General features: G+C 40.2%; 1 protein-coding gene across 2 annotated transcripts in view; it reads left to right on the forward strand.

Moving 5' to 3' along the window:
* Positions 1-21,798, forward strand: part of KLHL29 (kelch like family member 29) — a 424,682-nt gene that overhangs the window by 322,652 nt on the left and 80,232 nt on the right. For both annotated transcript variants that reach the window (XM_083495560.1, XM_083495561.1), the window contains exon 6: positions 1,610-1,748. In XM_083495560.1, the coding sequence (XP_083351686.1) occupies positions 1,610-1,748 (139 nt within the window). The remainder of the gene's footprint in view (positions 1-1,609; positions 1,749-21,798) is intronic.

The following is a 21,798-nucleotide window of genomic DNA, read 5'->3' on the forward strand; positions in this document are numbered from 1 at the left end:
TGTGATTCACATTTTAGTTGTATTCCTGGCCCAATGGGGGGCAGCAACTTGCAAAATCATCAGTTTCATAAAGCAACAGGTTACCATAACTTGTCTATTAGAAGCGCACTCAAGGATTTCCAGGGGTACACATTATCACATTTATTGTGGCCCTTTGGGCCACCGCCGCACCAAGTCTTGCTGAACTCTCAGCTTCCCTCACCATTGACCATGCTCTTTGGGGCTGATGGGAGTTGGGAATCGGGCATCATCTAGAGCAGTGTTCCCCAACCTTGGGCCTCCAGCTGTTTTTGGCCTACAACTCCCATCATCCCTCGCTAGCAAGGGATGGGAATTGTAGTCCAAAAACAGCTGGAGGCCCAAGGTTGGGGAACACTGATCTAGAGGACCAGAAGTTCCCTACTCCAGGTGTAAGGCCACCTTTTATAACTGGTAGAGCAGTGGAAACTGACGGCAACTAAGGTGAATAAAAACAATTAAAAGGTTTGAAAGATGGTTGTGAGAATGGAACTATACAGGTGGTTGTTCCTGAGGAAAACAAAGCTCTTGGCCTATTGCAAATGAAGAATGGTAGACAAAATACCAAATCAACAGAATAAGTCATTTGAAACACACTTTTACCAAAACCGTGTACTGTCCACTTTACTAGCCAGTCTGGTACGTTAGTTTAGCAAATAATTTGCCATGGTGTTGCTTATCATGTTCACGATCACAAACAAGGCACGTTGCTGATTTGCTCTCCCAGTATAAAGGAGGTAAGAGCCTGGAGAGGTTATGTACGGTAAGTGAGTTATTGCAAGAAATAGACTCTTAAGAGGTGGTTGTGTATTTGTGTTGAAATGAATTGCTACCATAAATGAATTCTAAAAACTCAAGGCTTAAAAAATATATGCAAATGCAGGTATCGAAAAGCAGGCATTAATTAATTTTTTGGGTGTTGTTTTTGATTAAACGTTCAATGTGTGAGGAAGTGTTCCCTCCTGCTTTGAGAACTTTCCAGTTGTCGATGGTAGGTTGATTTTAGAATAAATGTTATTCGGGTTTAATGCAATTGTATTTTGCTAAATGTAAGGCTCAAGGACTTCTTATAGCATGCCCAAGAGAAGGATTTTTGCAAGCTTTGCATTTTTTTTCTTTGAAACATGTCAAGTTCATACTGCATCATAAGTGTCATGTTTTTATTCAGTATTAATTCCAGTACATTTAAAAAACCATTAATGTTTGGAGATAATAAAGCACTTGTTCTTGCATCCTTTTACAATATTTTTTTAAAAAACCGTGGTAATGTATTATTTGTGTTTCCAATTTATTGATGCAGGAAAATGATTTTTTCTCTCTCTCTTTGAAATGTAGGGTTTTGAGTTATTTCCTACTGTTCCTTGCTTGCATAAAGCATATACATATATCTGCCTATATAATATGTATTATGTTTGTGATTTCTTTGACTGTCAACGTTGAGCCATTCTTGCCAACAAAGAATATCAAGCGTTTCCAATTTCTCTACTTTCCTTGTTTTGTTTTTTATTTATTTATTTCTAAAGAATAATAATAATTAAAAAAAAACCTCTTAATGGGAATCCTGGCACTGTCTGTCTTCTCTGTTCTGCAGAAATGTTGAAGGAGTTGAACCAGCAACGCAGAGCGAAAGAGTTTACAGACCTGAAAATTATTGTTGAAGGCAAAGAGTTTGAAGTCCACCAAAATGTTCTAGCTTCCTGCAGCTTGTATTTCAAGGACCTGATTAAAAGGTTTGCCTTCCTTCCAGCTGTGATCTGGTCTGTTCTTTTGTAGGGGAGCATTTGTGTCGCTTTTTTTTCCCTTCCCTCTCTTTCAGGTTTATGAAGATTTGACTCTCCTGTCACAGAGCCAGTAGCCATTCTTTCCACTTACTCTGAATGTACTTTTTATTTATTTATTTTTTTAACAAAACACTCAGATTCCTTTGTTACACATAACCTGACCTGTATGAATTCCCGATCCCACTAGTTGCACATTTTTGGCTGGAGGGGAATGTTCTTATCAACGGAGCATTTTAACCTCAAACCAAGTCATGAATGATGCCAATCCCAAAACGCACAAATGTTAGTTCAGGAGTTTAAAGATATGCTACTATCTCTTCCCTCAGGCTGCAGTAACCCACATGCATATCATAGAAAGATGCTGAATTCTAATACAAACAAGGATGGAGTTACGTAGCACTACTTTTAACCCTATGAAATTCTGGGCACCTAATGCTTTTTGGCTCTTGGAAGCCAAAAAAATAAAAATATTGGGAGATGCTTTTATATGCCAGCATTCAACTCATACCTTTTTAAAAGGAAAACAGGACCAAGGAAATTTTAGTTTCTAGAAACCTTTTTTTTCTCTGCCCCTGGAAATAGAAATTTAGTTGAGAGTAGTGGTTAAGATGTTTTCTTTCTTACTTAGATCTTCCACCTTTGCAATTTTCTCCCTCCGTTTTTAGCTGGTTGATTCTAAAAGCTGCATGTTTTTTTAAAATTTTCCATTACTTTCGGGGTTTTTTGTTTTTGTTTAAAAAATGTCTACATTATAGATTAACGTAGAAATAAATTGCTATTTTTATGTTGTTTAATAAGTCAGTGTAGCAACATTGGGGGAAACCCACAAGAGTAATTTCCACATTTCTCTCAATCATCAACAAAATAATGTGGCTGCTGATTTTTGCCTTGCAGTATTTTTGCCTTGCAGTATTTTCCCAAACTCTGAACCTGGACTGTGCAAAAAAGGGGGGAAAGGGGTGGGGAACATTGGGGTGGGTGGGGATTACAGAACAGAACATTGTGCTTGCTTTCAAATTGTGCATTTAAATGTTGCCAACTAACACAATAGCGACTGTATTTTATTCCAGGGTGGCATGTTTGGTGGCATCTTCTTTTCAGTGTGTTATGTCCTCTTGCTTGAAAGCTTGTTTTTCTAATTGTGCCGGTATTACAGAACTGCCGTATAATTGTGCTGACTGCTTTATCAAATATTCATAAAAAGCTGGCCTGGTGGCATGTTTCCCCCCACCCCACCCCACCCTTCCACAAATCTAATGATAGCTGGCTTCAGCCGCTCTGTCTCCTGTCTGCTCATTATCGCTTACTAGTTAAGGCTACATTATATGCGTCTCACAGAGTTAAGATGCGTAATCTACAGGGAAGGCAAGTCTTAGTCTCCGTTTATAGAAACCCAGTAATTGACTGGCCGTGCGGTTTCATTAACTTTAGCTGTGAAGCCTCTTTCTTGCTAGTCAAACCGTCAGATGCTGTCTATTTCGGGAGAAAATCAGGGACGGTAATTATATTCATCTTGGATAGTTGTCAGATGGAGATGAACTGCAGGCTGATTGCAACTTTAATAAAGCCATAAGCGGTACACTTTAAGTCAGACAAGTGAGAACCCTCCAAACAACCTTCTCATCGCTGTTTTCCTTCGGGACTTGGTCGTTTTTCACTTTCGTAAGCCATCCTGGACGTTTTAGCAGGAAGTTTAGATATAACAAATGTTCTTGGAATAAATAAATACGGCAAATAAACAGGAAGCCATTTACAAAAACAGGAATGTAGGATTTCCCTATCTATTGTGTCGAAGTAGAGAACTAAAGAGTTGCAGAAATGGAGAAGGGGCTTCCTGATTTTTTTAAAATAAAAGATGCCAGGGATTCAGTGTGGGTACCTTTTGCATGTGCAGTATATTCTCTGCCACCATGAACTATGTGACCTCTCCCAAATGGATGTATGGTTAAGAGGGATCCAGAGGTTTGTGGGTACCTCCACAATCCCCACTGCTCCAGCTGTGACCTTGTTAACAAGCATATTTTATCTCTATGTGTATCAGAGTAGCAGCTGGAGCCCACAGGTTTCAATAGCCAACTTGCTCACTTGTGACAATAATAACAACCTCAAATATTTTATTGAAAGCATGACTAGTCTGGAATAAAGAGGGGATTTTGTTGACTTTTGTTTTGGGAGGGTTTAGTAGACACTACAGGTAAACATGTAGGACTGAGCCTCAAGGCCATTCTGAAAGCGAAAGCAGCTTTAAGAAGAGAGTTACTTTAGAGCAAAGGAGGGTGGCAAATGTGCTTAATTCTTTCCCTTCTGGGGCTCCCAAGTTGCGCACTGCAGAAGGCGCCAATACCTTACAGGGTTTCCAAAACAGCATGCAAAGTTATTATACTTTTGGATCCTTATGGGAGGAAAACGACATGCAGCTGACGTTGTGAGCCCAAATGGTGGGTGTGGAAGGGGCTAAACACTAACAACAGCACCACTGCAACAAGTTGCTTTTAAGCCAGAACTGCGCATTAGATCAGCAAACGCAGACTCCCAAATGTATTTTCCTGAGTAATTGGCTTGTGGATGAGAGATGTATTTGTGGGTAGATAGGTGGGAGGGCAGGCTAGTGAGTTAATATTTCTTCCACAACTTCTCCCCCAACATTGTTTTCTGTCCTCTCAGGCTGTGTATTGGATTTCAAGCTAGCTTGAGTGAGTGGTGTGTGTGTGTGTGTGTGTGTGTGTGTGTGTGTGTGTAAGTGCAATGGTGCCTCGGGTTAAGTACTTAATTCATTCCGGAGGTCCATTCTTAACCTGAAACTGTTCTTAACCTGAAGCACCACTTTATCTAATGGGGCCTCCTGCTGCTGTCTCGCCGCCAGAGCACGATTTCTGTTCTCATCCTGAAGTAAAGTTCTTAACCTGATGCACTATTTCTGGGTTAGTGGAGTCTGTAACCTGAAGCGTATGTAACCTGAAGTGTATGTAACCTGAGGTACCACCGTAAATAAATAAAAGGTTAGAGGAAATCGGTACTGGGAGTTGCACTGCCCTCTCCATTTCTCACCTGAAAGTGCCTTCTTCCTCACTTTCTCGCCTCCCCCAACCCCTCAGCCTTTCTCTCTCCTCCCCCACCCACCAGAGGCTCAGGAACTCCCATTTTCTGACATTGGTCATACAATGCTGGAAGGGAGCAGTGTAAGATGTTACCCCACTTCTTTTCAGGCCTAACTATAACCATCCCACTTCTGTTCAGGAAAAACACAATTGAGTCTGTTCTAACCATCCCACTTCCTTTCCCCGCCCTCCCACTTTGTGGTACTGCATTTGAGTATAATTCTGGAGAGCCATTAAATTCAACCGTTCTTCATTCCTTCTAAATTTGGCATTTCTGGATTATCAGTGACTTAGAAGATAGGCCCTAAGGAAATCTAGTGTCAGTCTTTACTAACTTTGAGCAAGAAAAACATCTTAAGACTGGGCCAGGAGAACAAGACTTGAGTTGCTTGGAAGTGTAAGAAATCTTTCATTTGCATTTTCGAGCCAATATACACTTATTTTTAGGCTTATTTCAGTACAGGCTGGTAGTTGTACGCCAGCCGAGTTTCAGCTTCTTGGATCATCTGAATCAGGGTGGTCCAGGGCTACATGCGGCCCTTGAGACCTTTTTGGTGGCCCTATGCCTCCTGCAGCCCTTACACTGTCTTCCCAAAGCCAATTAAGGGAGGCGCTGGACTTTGTAAAGGAGGCACGAGGGCTCTGACAGGGTCCTAGAGTCCTCCTACCTTCTTCCCAAAGCTTAGTTAGCTCTTTCCCAGCTTTGAGAAAGAGGCTTAAGGACTCTAGGACCCTGCCAGAACCCGGTGCCTCTTTCTCAAAGCGCACTGTGAGGGCTGGGAGAGGGGTCAAATTTTGGCCTTGCTCCCCACCCTGCACAACAAGGCAGTGTGTGGCCTGTGGGTTCTAGGTCAAAATACTCCTGTGGCCCACTTGGTATGAGTAATTTGACCGCCCTGAGAATGATCACTGTTATGCCAACAGCCCATCATTAATTCTTTGCAGAACTCAGAGCTAGCTTACCACATACACATTTCAACTGAACTGATAATGGGGGGTTAGTGGTTTGTTTTGTTCTTGTTTTTATTATGTATTTTGTGTGTTTATCTTGTATTTCTATGCTGTGAACTGCCCTGAGGTGTACAGGTGAAGGGTGGTAGGCAAATTTAATAATAATTCCTCAGAATGTGTCAAGTAAAACAGCTCTTAGACATGAACTCTGGCCAAGTCTCCCAACTTCTTAAGTACCCTCCAAAATATGAAGACTGATTAAAATACGCTACATTTTATCAAAGTATCAGCTGTGTGTTTTGCCTACTGTGTTATTCACAGTAAGGCAAATGGGTTGCCTGTCACACGCACATCCTTGTTGCTGTTCATAGAAGCTTAGAGTTGAAATAGTTTGTCTGCAAACTTTTTGTGGAACGTAACCTGAACCTAAAATTAGTCTCTTTATAAGGCTCCGAATTGTGGCGTGGCGTTTTGTTTTGGTTCCCCCCCCCCCCTTTTTGGCTGCTTTTCAACCTCTCAAGTGCTTTTCTCTTTTGTGCATTTGGCGGGTTTACTCAATATTCACATCCAGCTCAGCTCCTTGAGTGTCTACAATTTCATAGTAATGGAATGTCTTTTTTCCAAACCTTTTCTTACTGCTGCCTGTATTGGTATTGGTATGTTATTTCAATGTTAACCTAAATGGAAACATTTGCAGACTTTTATAGCTGAAAACAGTGGTGCTTTGGTGTGAAATACCAGCAAAAACTTTTTTTCCCTTGTCATATGTATGTTTTGATTAGAAATTAATGAGTCCAAGGCCAAATTGTTCTTTTTTAGAAGGGCACTCCACTTCCTTAATTATTTTATTTGTGAAACTGTGTGGCAGCTGTGCCTTTGACATTTCTTCTTTAAACTTCTGTGCTTGGAAAAGCTAAAAGAGAAACAGCGTACTCACAGTAGGCATGACTGAAACTGTCAATTTCATTGTCCGTTCACCCTGCTTCTACATCAGTATGTATTAAAAAAAAAAAGCTGCACAAAAATTATTAATGATTTTCATTCACATTTCTCTTAATTTATGCATTGAATACAAATTTTTGCAAGCAATTTTCCCTAATATAATTCAGTTTTGTATGTTGTTTTCATAAATATACACATTTTGATGTTTGTGTCCCCAGATATGTGCATTTTTTAAAAAAAACCTCTTGGGCTGGAGAAGTGCATTGCAATATTCAGGCAAGTGTAAGTTTTGGAGAATAACTAGATTTCAAATCACATATTTTATGTGTTTATTTATTTAAAATATTCCTTTCCCACTGTGCATTGCAAATGCAACTCCAGACTTGAGCTATAATTTAAAACAAGCCCAACTTACACAAACATCGTTACAAATTGAAAAAAGGAAGGCTGATAAGCTAAAATATAAACATCAATTGTGACACTAAATAAACTCCAACAAAAGCATGGTTAGATATTCAGGTCTTCAGCTGGCATTGAAAATTTAGGAAGTGTTGGTACCAGCCATATCTCGGGGGGGGGGGGGAGTTCCAGAAGGCTGGGTATAATTAAAATTTATTATTATTATTATTATTATTATTATTATTATTATTATTATTATTATTATTATTCTAGTCTCTAAGAAGGCTTTCCCTCTGTGTAACCAGGTAGCAGACCTCAGCTGAAAGAGATGCAGCTGAGAGACCTTCCCCAGTAGGTCTTATCAAGCTTGACAATTGCAAATTAGGTAGGTTCATATTAAAATGTGAACCCAACAAACTTCTCAATCATCCCTAATTCTCAAAGTCACGCTCTTACTTCTCTTCTGTTTTTACACATCTGGTGAGGGTCTGCTGACATTGTTGTCGATATTGCTAGCTTCATCCAGTTGCTGAGAACATTCACTGCAGGAGAGTGGAAGCTCAGAAAACCATGCATTTGTCTGGAAAGAGGACTTCTTTTGGTCGGTGTTTACATTGCATAAAGTCAAGGAGGGAGCAAATAAGCAAGTGATAATAAACAGCTCTCTCTAATTATTATTTCTAAGGGGCCTAACTTGTCCTAGATACGGAATCTGCTAGGCATTTAAAGTCCTGCCGCTTGCCAGGAGGACTCCCCTTAGCTCCGTAAGGGAGAAGGCAGACTGAATATTCATAAGGTGCTTCCTTCAGACACAAGGAGATAAACAGGCGTTGTGAAGTGATTCTTTCTTCCACTCCCCGTTCAAAATGAGAAGAGAAATTAGATTCCATGACTTCTCCGTTAGCATCCAACCTGTGCTCCGCAGCCAGAGGAATATTGTCAACAGTTTCTGCTAAACCCGTTATAAAATCCAGGGGGTGGGCTTGATGGAAAGAACAAAGTGTACTATTTGTTTTACAGCTGAGGGGAGGTGCAAAGAATGCTTAAGATGCCTTTTCTTTTACTTAAGTCAATGAAATACTAGCATGGAAAAAAGTCCTGTGCTCTTATTGGTGGTTTCCTTTTTGAGGGTACTTATGCTTTGTTTTGTTAAGCATGGCACATATCCCACCTTAACATTTTAACTGGCTGTTAGGTCTGGTGTCGCACAACTCCCAGACTTCTGGAAAACATATTTTCGTGGGATTCTGGATAAAATGCACTGATAGTTCCAAAAGCGTTTAACTCTTTCCACGTAGAGCAAAAGTATAGAATGGAAGTTGGCCTGTCTTTTACTGATGACTGCCTTGGACTACAGGGCTGAAAGAATATTTGAATGGAAGGTTTTAATTATAACTTTGATCAGAGATGTGTGCCAGTAAAAGTATTCAGTGCTGGTGGTAACTGCAAACCACAAGCCTAGTCCTAATTGCCATAGAATCACAGAATTGTCAAGTTGGAAGGGAACCCATGAGTCATGTAGTCCAATGTCTTCCAATGCAGGAATCTCAGCTAAAGCATGGTCATGGGTGCTACAATGAGCACATTGTGTTGGTGGAATCTTATTTTTTATTAAAATGAACAGGGAGAAAGAAGCTCTATGGGCATGCTACAGTTCCTATGTATGTAAGTAGCCGCTGAATCACCTCTGTATATTTCTTCATTCAGACAGAGGGGTTGTTTTTTTCCACCAGCAGCAACACATTCATTTTGTAACTTCAGACAGCGAAAATGCTTAAGTTGAGATTTGTTTTTTATTTGTTCAAACTAGCTATAAGCCACCTTTTAGGACACCTATCTTCCCAAAGAAGCCTTTTATTTAATAGTAAAATACAAAGCAAGAACCAGCTGGTTACAAAATATCACCTCTCTCCTGCAAAATCATTAAAACCAGCCACTATAAAGAATCGACTCAGACCTAATAAAACCAGTTTAGAATCAGCTAAAGCTTTACAGACCTCCCAACCAATTAAACCTCTATATGACCACAGCATCTTTACTCAAAGGCCATCTGAAACAAATGATGAGACTTGCATTCCAAAATAAAGGCTGGCAAAGAAGGAGTGAATTCCATAATTGTGAGGCCACCACCAAAAAAGCTTTCTCCCCCCTCTCTCTTCTCCCCAGCCTGACTGATCATACAGGCAGGCATACAAGGAGGAGCTTGGATGCTGTCAGTGCAAACCATGTAATATCAGTGTCACAATAGCACAGTATACTGAGATAGTGTCATATTTATTTTAATTAGCTACATTATAAATCCAGCCAGTTAAAAACAAAGCAGTTAATTGAGTATAATAACTTTTTAATTGGTTGACAGCCCTGGCAGCAATTACCGAATTTGTCAGATTTATGCTGGATATTTACTTTGAAGTGCCACAGGAAAGAACGTTAACCTGTTCAGCAGGCAAAATCTGGCAAATCAAAGTAGACAGGATCGTTCTCAAACCTCACGACCCTTCTCAAGTTGACATCCATTTTGTGAATGCTACAAGCTATGGATACAGAATTCGTACATCCTCCTTAGGAGCTTTTATTGTTTTATTGTGTGTGTTTTTGTTTTTTACTGTTAGGTCTTTCACTCGCTTTAGATGGAACTGCAAATCTTATCCAAGAATTGACAGACTAATCCTTGCTTCTTGCTCTGACTAGACTGCAGCGAGCCACACGGCTGTCACACAGTGCTTTGCCAAGGTGATTTGCACGACCTAGCTATATTTACTCACATCTCATGGCCCTTTTTGATCCTGGCTGCTTTGGGGACTTGATAAGCAAGGGCAAAAGGGAATAGTTATCTAAATGAGGGACACTTATATCTAAATGGGTAGAGGGCAAAAGCAGCATGATGCAGAAACTCAAACAAATGTTCAGATGGATTCCCTTAAAATGTCTTCAGAAGTATGTCTTTCTTGAACATTAAGATAATTCAGATGTTGCTCTCCATGGCTTTAGCTGTTGTAGGACTCAGATACAGTGGTGCCTCGCAAGACGAAAATAATTCGTTCCGCGAGTCTTTTTGTCTTGCGAAGTTTTTCGTCTTGCGAAGCACGGTCCTTCGCAACTGCACCTCTTCAAGCGGCTTTAAAAAAAAGCGCAAGACGTTTTCGTCTTGCGAAGCAAGCCCATAGGGAAATTCATCTAGCGAAGCAACGCAAAACCGAAAAACCCTTTCGTCTAGCGAGTTTTTCATCTTGCGAGGCATTCGTCTTGCGGGGCACCACTGTATGTCTTGGGGAGAAAGAGAGAGAGAGCGCACTTCATTATGTACAATATAATTGCAAAGCCTTTATAGGCACTCTTCAGTTGCCTACATCAAGGCAGTCCTTCTTTCTAGGCTTTCCGTTTCTTACCTTACACTTATTTTACAGTTTGCTCACTTGCCTTCTGTACCTCCCTTTGACCCATTATATCATCCACTGTCTATCTCTTCCTCCGTGCTTTCCCTTCAAACTGTTGGTTTTTATCAGTAAGTTTTTATGTTGCTTACTCTTTTGTATATTTCTGTGACCTTCCTCAACTCTTGTGTTCTAGTGGCATTTTATTTCTCTCTGTACAGCTTGCTCCATCAACCTATTCATGGCCTTGCGCTCACGGAGTTCTCTTTTTGTGGAACCTTCTCTTGCCTAGTATTGCAGGGATTCACTATCCCCCAGGGGTTCCACTAAGCCAGGGGTGGGAAATCTCAGGCCCAGGTGTGAACATAGCCGTTACTGTTAGGACTCTCCCAAATCCACACACACTACCCAGGCCAGACCCCTCATCTGCCCTACTTTGCACCCTCCTTTTTTTGCTTTAGTCTGACTAGAAAGTATCCTTGAACTCTTTAATAATACAGTGGTACCTCTGCTTACAAACTTAATTCATTTCAGAGGTCCATTCTTAACCTGAGGTACCACTTTAGCTAATGGGGCCTCCTGCCACACCACTGCAGCACAATTTCTGTTCTCATCCTGAGGTAAAGTTCTTAACCCAAGGTACTACTTCCGGGTTAGCGGAGTCTGTAACCAGAAGTGTTTGTAACCCGAGGTGTTTGTAATCTGAGGTACCACTGTACCTCTTGCTTGCCTGGATAGAGGATAGAAAAGGATGTGTGAGTGTATATAGAAAACAAGCTCAGAAAGTTGCCAAAAAGGGCGAGTTAAGTGATTTTAGACTTAAAACATAGTCGTCTTAAGTGAATAACATCCAAAGAGATTGGGTGCCTGTATTCCTTATGTCAAAATGTGGTCCACATTTGCCTCCTGCATTTGGGAGGCTTTCCTACTCATTCTTCTGAGTCAGGGCTCATTCTGTTCCCAAAGTCCTGTCCTAATGGCTCCAATGTTCAAAATGTCATCTCACCTGCCTGCCTAACTTTGCTTCTTCCCCTTCTCTCATACCTACTTCCCTTCCCTTTTATTTGTGCTTTACATTGTAAGCCTTCGGATGAAGCAGATGTGTATGCTTCCTTTGGTTACAGGCACTATATAAATATAATAAATTATTCCTCATTTAAAAAAGACTGGGCTAGAGCTGAAGGACTTCTGGCTGCCATCAATGGAAGCAGGAGATCAGCGCCACACATGACCTTAGTAGATGAATCAGCAGGATGGGTCCCAAAAGAAGACAGAAGTTTCTAGTGGTGACGCCCTTTCATTAGAAAAAATTGGGAATCCCTAGACTCAGTTTAGAAAAGTTTTATTTATGTCGTGTATGAATTGCTTCCCATAAAATATCCTGAAGCGATAGATTATAGTAGTATAGTATAGTACTATATAGTATAGTAGTAGATTATAGTAAGCGAAGTACATTATAGTTAAGAACTGCTCTAGCACTTTCTATTGTACAAAGTGGTCAACAATTCTTCACTCGCCTATCCTCACAGGAGTCTTGGAGCAGATATCCCAAGCAAACATTAGGCTGTCCAAGTCCCCTTAGTGGGCTTTGTGCTTCAGCAGGGCTATGAAATGAAACTCCTCACATTTCATTCATTATATCATCACATACTCAGATTGATTAGCTGTATAGGTTATGACAATCCCTCCATGCGCGCCTTTCCCACTGAAAACATTGAGCAAAGCAGAACTGTCATTAAAATCCAATCATTAAAATCCTAGGCCCATTTCCTTTGAGTGTTGCATAATTGTGTTTTAATTGCATTTGACTCTATTATACTTTATGTTGCTCTTACACACACACACACACACACACACACACACACACCAGCACTCTGTGAGTGCATATATTTGGCTGATATAAAGAGACATAAACCCACAAGCTCTGGAAACAACCGAATGATCAAGAAGCTGAAAGTAAGCAAGTGAAGACCTGATTGGTCCCTTGAATATAAATCCATTGGGAGCCCCATGTTAGGCAAGATATGCATGTAATAAATTCTTAAGGGAAAGATTTAAGGTATTTAGAAATACTTCATACCTAAACTTGGCAAATAATGAAAATATATCACTTAGATAATATATGAGAATGACAGAGTCTACAAAATTCAGTTTTCTGGAGAATAGTTAACTATTTCTGGACATTTCCATGAATCTACTTACATACATTTTGCCACATTTGAGTGAAATACATCAGACAATGACAGCTGTGTTCTAGGCTCTTACTATTATTGTGCAGCAAATATGATTAAACGAGATCAGGCTTGAATGAAGTAGGTAACGTGTTTAGTTTCTAGGGAGGTAACTACGTTCTCTATCCTATTTATTCCATCCTCTGCTGTTCCATGAGCCCTTGGGAACGTTTCAGCTGCTTAATGTTTACATAATTCTGTAGCCAAGTGGGCCATTGTGTAGTGTAGTAGACGTACCGGCTTCTGGAAATGCTTTCATGCGGATTTGTGCCAACACTTTTCTTTGGCCCAGGCTCTTTGTTCTTACAGAAAATTATCTTGAGGGAGCTCATTCTGTCTTAAGTTTTCAAAGGAAGAACAGCAGGTCAAGGAACGTTGTAGTTCCAAGGACAATTGACTCATTCTTCTGCCCTTGGTTTAAGCCATACATTTGAAACCTTTCCTCTCCCATTGCCTCCCACCCAAAGGCTCAGAGCGGGGAAACAGATTTGTAATTCAGTATGTGAGTTCAGCTACTAACACGCTTGTCTAACATGCTAAGCTCATCCCAATTCAGATTATGCCGTATCCTTTGAATGGCATTATGAGCTCATCTGGACGTATATCGTTTCTGTTAGTTAATGTTCTGGCATCCTCTCTTGTGCATGTAGCATTTGCCATTTGCCTTGGTTTTCATTTATCACTGATGTGACAATAATAGTGGTGGGCAGCAGATTGACAGGGAATATTGAATAAATAGATTTGCATCACTGAAAGTTTAATCTTATTGAAGATGAGCAGTTGTAAACATAGGCCAAAAGACTCTCCCTTCCCGGTATGTTATACTAGAATTCCCAAATCTTCATCTCCTGGGGCAAATAAATAAATCCACAGCATAGAAAAGAACAGATACGACAAAAACAATTTGCTCTTCCAGGTATGTCACATTTTTGACAAATACATGAAGCTTTTAATTAAATATAGTACTAAATGGTGCTAAATATAGAAGCAGAAAAAACTTTTTTCCCCACCAAATCATGTAATGAGATAAATATAATACGTTGCACTTATTTATTGGGGAAAGCCCATAATATAATTTTCAAGCTGTAATAAAGTCTGTTATAGATATTACATATGCTTTATGGCATTCATTTTACAATGTTGCTTTGGAAGGGTTCTAAATTACTTGACTAATTATCCTGCAGCTCTAACCAATTAACTATATTATGTGTAGGTCATATCATATTGCATGTTGTGGAAATTCATTGCTTTGGATGTGATGTACCTTGTGATGTGCTGTATACCATGAGCTCATAAGGAATTTTAAATAAGACTCATACGCAAGTTATATTTTCCTTGAAGTAAACACAGTGTCTCTTCATAGCTGGGAGTGAATTGTAGATGGACCTTGTTTATCTGTTGTTGATCCCTTGTTTCTCTGTTGTTGATCCCATAATAAACATGCAGGGGGGCCAGTTCAAAACTAATGAGGATAGAAAAATCAAAGAATGGGAATTTAAAATTCACTTTGTTCTTTTACGCCTGAAATTTTCAATTCCTTGAGGACCATTCTTTCCTTGCAAAAAGTCATTCAGCTTACATTGCGCAAGACTTCAACAGAATTCTTACAGTATGACTGCATTAAGTATCAGACCCATGAGCCTCATGAGGTCCATAGTGTCCTTTGCTTGCCAACCAAAACAATTTTACGAAGGTTAAGAACAAAAAATAAAGAAGTAGAACTTCATCTCCACTTGCGATCTCATTCTGCTTTTTCAAATCTTGGATTTCCTGTTTCTGTTAGAACCAGACAAGACATCCAGAAAAGGCAACCAATTTATTGTTGTTTGTTTATTCCATTGATCTAGGTAGCAGATCCTTGTTTTTCCTTTTAAGTGGATACAGAGAACAACTATTTATTCTAAAGTTAATTACGTCCCTCACCAAAAGGAAGCTGAGCCAAGGAAAACTACATTTGGTAGTCTGATTGTGAGGGTGGGGCAGACGCTTGGAATTTAAATTAGCAATATGGGCATGAACAGCAACGGTCGGGCCAGCATGCCTGAGAAGCCATTCATTGCCTACTGTCTGCTAATGGAACTCACAGCCGTAACAACGGGATAAGGGGGATTACAGAGAGGCCCTTGACTTAGAGGTGAAAGAGAATGTTGCAACAAAAGATTGGGCACTGACTTTTGAGCCAGAACCAAGATGGCTCAACAGTTTGGCAGAGGCATTCTCTGTTAATAAAAGAATCTGGCAGGACATCTAATATGTACGTTTGCTATGGTCCTGAAACCCAGAGCATGAAAGCCTGTAGTTCAGGTGTTTTTTGGTGTTGTGTTTGCTTGCCTGGCTGGCTGGCTGCAACAAGTCAAAATTTCTTCCAGGCAACCAGGCAAAGACGGTTTTATCAATAGGGAAAGTCTTTTCTTCTTTGGCAGCCTGAATGCAGAATATGACAGATGATAGGCAAGCTAGTAAAAATGTTGATGGACTTATTTGTAAGGTGGACATAGTTAGTGTTTTTGTAACAGTGAAATTTCATGGTGGTGCCTTAATCCTACCATACTGGCAAGTGAACCATGATCCTCTGAAACACATGATGGCAAGAAAGACTCAATCGTTCCTCAGATTGTTTGTTCCTGTAGCCCAGTGTTCTTCACGAAATTATCTGGTGTGGATTTATAGATTATAGTCCAGCCTGCTCCATCTTTTCAATGAGTCTACCTACTGCAATTCCAAACAAGTTTTTACTAATTAAAATTAGTTTAATCTCATATGAACTACTTGTGCTTTGTACCTGTGGTTGTTTGGTGTTGCCTGGTTTTAGCCAGTTGAAATAAAATACCGTTAAAATTGCAGCTTTGAACAGGACAGTGACTTAAAGTTCTCAAATACAATGTTCAGCCTGACTAGTGTGTTAGCCGGTATCCCCCCCCCCCCAGCACTATTACTTTTATTTTTAATTAGAGGTGTGGTTTGGAGGTTACATATGTGTGATTATTGTTGTGTTCTACATGCACAGAATACCTCTCACAGTTTGGTGGTGTGTCACTATGAAATGACGCCAGACCAACTATTCTAAGTTGCAGGGCTTATATAACACATTTCACATTATTCACACTTATTATTCTGGCAGATGGCTTCATTTTTAACATCCTCAGTTTGTTTTTACTTGTTAATGTTAGCCCAAGCATGTAACTAGAGAGCAGACAGCTGTCTATAATATGTATAGGTAGCTTTCCATATGTAATAAGAATTGGAGAGAGAATATGGCCAATCTTCAAAAGACAATCAGATGGTTAATCAGCCAAAATAAATATGGTTAGTGGATTTAATGAGGCCTAAGTAGCTTTGCCATAGCAAAAGAAACTTCAGGGATTTTAGAGGCAGCAGTGGAAGGCCCATCCATAGACTGATGGATACAGCTATCTCCCCAAATGTCACCTTGATCGTGGAGGAGACTTTTATTATCTAGAGCTATATTGTTGCTTGAAGGGGGGAGAATCATTGACGGAATATGTTGATGTGTGTGTGCTTGTGTACAAGCACATACAGAAAGGCAAAATTTGACTTTGTGGTGGTTTCTAAGGGAAGATGGAGAAGACAGTCTACCACCATCAATCATCAAAAGGGGACCATATGCCTGTGTTAAATCTCAGAAGCAATGTCAGGCATAAATTAAAGGCAAGAACCTTAAGATGGTTGCAAACACACTTTGTTAGATCTGTATCTAAATCTTCTCTCTCTCCCCCACCCCCCCCCACCCCTTTGAAGCATTTTGTTCTTTTATCTTCAAATAAGCTGATAAAAGGAGAATGGGAAAAGTGTAGCCGCTTGGGCCTTATGGATTAGGTATAACAAATGACCCTTTCTTTGCACAAGAAGTTTTATTTGCATATTTTGTTTCTATTCTAAGTCCCCCCCCCCCGCATTATTTTAGTTTAACTAATAGCACAATCTAAACTACGTCAACTCAGACATAAGGCTTATTGAATTTAATGGGGCTTACTCCCAGGTAAGTGGGGTTAAGGATTGCAGCCTGAGTGGGCAGGTCATGTTACAAATGCATTTATTTTTAGTCAGATTATGCCCCCACATAACATTCTCCAGATAGTTAAAACTCTGATCTACAGCAGGGCTATAATGTAATATATCTTATCTGCTTCTTTCTGGTACAACCGTGAGAGTATCCATCACCCACTGTAGGCTCCACGTTTTCCAATTCTGAAAGAATTCCCTGACAGCCTACATAAAATTAAGCTCTCCTCCTAACTTGTCTCAGCACCAACCTAAACAAATTGTGTTGCTGTTTAGCTCCTGATAAATCTTGAGTCTTGTTCTAAATCACTTCCTAATTTTAATGAGCTTATCTATCAGGCTTTGCCAGCTTTTCACTCTCCAAGATTGCCAAGCTGATAAAGACTAAAATTGTTTATTATTACACATTATTCTCAAGAAGCAAAACTTTCTTTTCCCATGGGTTGTTGGGAGAAACGATTGATTTCCTGCCGCAGCGTGAAAAGTTTGACCTTTATAATGTGAGCAGTGATTACAAGCCCAATAAATGACATCATTCTATTTAAACCTTTAGGGCAAAGAGCAAAACTGATCAGCTGTTCCCATTTATGCATCTGCTGATTTCTGGAACATGCAAGCTAACAGAGACATATAAAATTGTATGGAAACAAATTTCATTTTTTGACATTTCTTCTTCTTCCTGAGTGTATTATGTCTACCTACATTATTCAATGTTTTGCTACTGTAAAACTTGGCATTCATTATATCTTCCATGAAGTATTAAGAAGGAATAATTGGCATTTAGTGATTCAGGAGAATGCGGACTTATATTTGGAGACCAAAGGCTTTCAGCACTTTTCCCGTTTCAGCATTATAGTACCACATTTACAACACTTGTAAGGATTTTTATAAGTGATTTTTTGGGGCCCTAAATAGACCCTCAGGGCAGCCAAACCAGCCTCCACCACCCCCCCCCAATTCTTATTTTCTAATGTGATTGTTCTCAACAGCTGCAGCCAGATAACTTCAATTGTCCAATAACCTCTGCCGATCAGAGAAGAAGGAAGTGATGGACGGAGGCTGCAGCTGCAGCTTGGAGGAAGGATGGGGGAAATCCCATAATTGATTGTAAAGAAGCTTCAGCTAGCACAGGCAACAGCTTTTTAAAGGGACACCAACCCTCTCAATCAGTGAGAGCCCCACATTGCAGGTGGGGAGGTAGGGGATGAGTCTTCCAGAGACGCACATCTTCCTGCTTGGAGGCCTAAGTGGACATGTGTTGTCCGAAAGGATGGAGATGGGGATGGATTGAAAGTACTAGCTATCTTGCTGATAAAATTGCCCCAGAACCAATGAGCGACATTTTCCGTGTTAGGGGAAAGTATGCTAACTAGCGGAATATATTTGTATGCTCCTTTGAGTTGATTTTCATAGAGCAAAAGGGGTGGGGAAGGTGACTAATAGTTTCCACAAATAGCAAGTTCCATACTAGATAGGCAAGGTGACTGGGGAAGGAGTTCTGAATCCAAATGAATACAACAATTGAAAAACTCATAGGGTACCATTCCTGTGTAGTGAAATAAACATTTAGTGCAGCCAGAATTAACAGAAAGTAGCTGAAACTTTTCCTGTGCAGCTTAGGAATGTCCAACTGCTGTTTTATTGAGATGTTGTTCAAGAATCTCTTATAGTTCTGTATTTCAAGCAGAGCTCTGTGTTCCAGTGGCAGCAGGGCAGTGACTTAGCAATTACTCTTTCTCTCCAGGCTTGTCCATATGGGAATTTAATGTACCGTATTTTTCGCTCTATAAGACGCACCAGACCACAAGACGCACCTAGTTTTTGGAGGAGGAAAACAAGAAAAAAAATATTCTGAATCTCAGAAGCCAGAACAGCAAGAGAGATCGCTGCGCAGTGAAAGCAGCAATCCCTCTTGCTGTTCTGGCTTCTGGGATAGCTGCGCAGCCTGCATTCGCTCCATAAGACGCACACACATTTCCCCTTACTTTTTAGGAGGGAAAAAGTGAGTCTTATAGAGCAAAAAATACGGTAGATTTAGTGCTACTCATGCATGCAAGTTTTTTGTAGCATCCTCATCAAAACACCAGCCTGTACTCTCTCTCCCCCACCCCCAATTTAATATGGATTTTTCCATTAGACAGATAATCCGATAAGCAAAAATAACTTGTTTATCATCCAGAGTCATTGTTAAATGTGGATTCCCCTTAGCGCTTTTTGGAGGTGGGGTGGGCGTTTGTCATGTGCTTGGCAGCATTTCATTGGTTCTCTGTCACTACAGCCCTGCTTCCATTTGCTGCTTACCTGAGGACAACAAAGCCATTTTGTTTCACTTTCTCACTTGAGAGAAGAACATGCCCTCCAATGTATTAATGGGAAATCTGCTTAGCACACTGACCTGTACACAAATTAAGAAATTTAAACCCAACTGTTTGAGAGAGAACAGTTAACCAGCCCCTAGTTAATTCTGTTTACAGATGTACATTTTAACTGAGTTTGCAAATTAAGAGTTTATCTAGTCCTGGTTGTTTGCACACAAAACTTTTCTGCTCCTTTTGAAAATTCACTCATTTATTTTATTTATTTAATTCAATCCCACCCTTCCTCTCGAAGGAGCCTAGGGTAGCAAACACACAAGCAACGAAACAATTAAAACATGATAAAAACAATTCCAGTATAGATGCAGATGGGGAAATGTGTCTCTACCTTTTCCCCATCTCATAGGGACAATTTCAGCCAGTAACTCATCTGGCATCTAATCAAAATTTGCGCAAGTCAGTTCACCATCATGAAACCTGAACTTGTTCTCTGGCGGTAGCTGAGGCAGACCCTTTCTCGGTATTTGAATCCAAATCATGGATTTAAGCAGTGCCTACCATGATCTGTATGCTGCACGAACATCCCGGTTGCAGCATCTTGCCAATATCAAAACTGTCACCAGAAGAAGAAAAGGATACAATTTTCTTTTCCATTTCTGGCAGGTTGTGTAACATCAATAATCTCCGCTGGGTATTATGCTCTCCATAAGAGGCTTTTGTGATTGATTAAACACCTTAGCTTTGTTTTGGTGTTTAATCAATTGCAACAGCCGTTTAAAGCTTGGTGTATTACAAAGGAGAAGAGATTATCACTGAATTATTCCAGGGTGGAGTTGTCTCTAATATTTGTGTTTTCTTTATTCTAATCATAGCTAAGGCTGCTAACAGCTTCCTCGCTGCTGTTAGCTTCTGTTATCTCCAGAGAAAGCTTAGCAAGGACAACTACTTATTAGTACTCTGAACTTGCATAAACATTAAGGATGGTCTCGTGATTAGAGCATCAGTAGAGACGCCCTTCACCTAAATCCTTGTTCTGTTTTAGACTTTCTGAGTATTGCGCAAAGATTAGTCTCTCCCATGTTTTCACTGCTGAGTGAGGGGAAGGACTGCTGCAGATTTATCAACTTGCAACCCAACAACCAAATACTAAGCAAATTGTTGAAATTAATATTGCACCATCGATATGCATTCAGTGCGTGTATGCTCACCAATAAATGAGAGTTCACGGTGAGGGGACGTTAGGTATAGAGATCCCCATTAGAGGTAACCAGGGATAGCTAGTGAACATTGGGACCTGCAGGGAAGCAGTGGTGCCAAAGCCATCCCTGATTGGTTTGTAAACGAGAAAGCAGACAAGTGGAGACATGTTGGGGTTGAGGAGCCACGGCCCATTTCTGCTAATGCAGCAGCCTCCAGTGAAGGTGCCTTTCCATCCCTGAATTTAGCAAATTTGCAAAGCTTTGGGAATTTTCAGAGGCTCGTGTGCTTACTTAGTTTTATCAAGCAGTTGAAATGGTCTAAACTGTTAATTCACACATTTACAGCTGTGTGTGAGTTTCTGCAGCATCCATGGCTTAACAGAGACTCCTTTGTGTCAGAACCACCAAACTTCCATTTAGAAAGGGCTATCCATATGTCTGAGGTATTTCGTGCCATTGCTTTGAGTCCGGAGCTGGGTAGAGGAAAAACAAGTGGAAAGGGGAGGAAGAAGATGGAGGATCCATGTTTCTTCATCTTGCCCCAACTCTTTGGAGATAAGCTGGTCAAAGTTATTTAGCAAGATACATACCTTCAAAAACAAGGCTCTTGCGAAGTCGCTGCATTCCATGCTTCTCTTAAAAGCTAACTGGTCTTTTGTGACCCTTTTATGAAAAGTTTAACAAGACTTACAGTTTTTTGGTGTGAATTCTGAAATGGGTGTCAGTGGCGGAGTAACTGGATTTTGTACCTCCACTGAGATCAGTGTAACGCTTCCAAAAGAAGGTCCTGGCGGCTCTAACCATTTTAAAGGCATTTGCTTTCCTGCGCTAACAGTCTTTCCTCCCCTTTTCTTGACGTTACCAAATGCATTTTTATTTTTGTTTTGTTTTGTCTTTCAGGTATAACCCGACTTTAGTGTTTTGCAGCTATACCCTGAACCAGCGGTTAGGAACTGAACCCTTCCCACCCACCACCCACTCCATGTATCTATTTTATTTTTATTTATATATTTTGTCTGATAGTTCCACAAGCACTAATGCACAATTCAAATGCAGGCGATATTTTGATCACCAAATTGTTTAGCACTTTATGCAGGAAAAACCGGTAGGCCACGGTCATGAAACTTCGAGAGGATGGCTGCTGGCTTCCTGTGGCAGAGCTGGTTGTTGTTGTTCCAAAAAAAAACCCTTCCCTCTTTCGCTCTAACCATTTTGTCTGTCTATCTTGTCTTGTATTCAGTTTTCAAAGCAATTCCATGAGGGGTCTCCTTCCTTCCTCTTTTGTTTTTCTTTTCTTTTAGTGCCTAAAAGGGAACAATATATTTTTTTGAAGTCAAACAAATATGCACACAAAATTTATAGGGTTTGAAATAAAACAAAAAGTTTACAACTTTTCGAATGTCAAACTCAGAACAACAACTATTCCTCTCCTACTTTGGTTTATAGAAAAGGTCCATAAATGTATCC

Source organism: Podarcis liolepis, assembly GCF_965112155.1.
Source record: "Podarcis liolepis genome assembly, chromosome: 3".
NCBI lineage: Eukaryota > Metazoa > Chordata > Lepidosauria > Squamata > Lacertidae > Podarcis > Podarcis liolepis.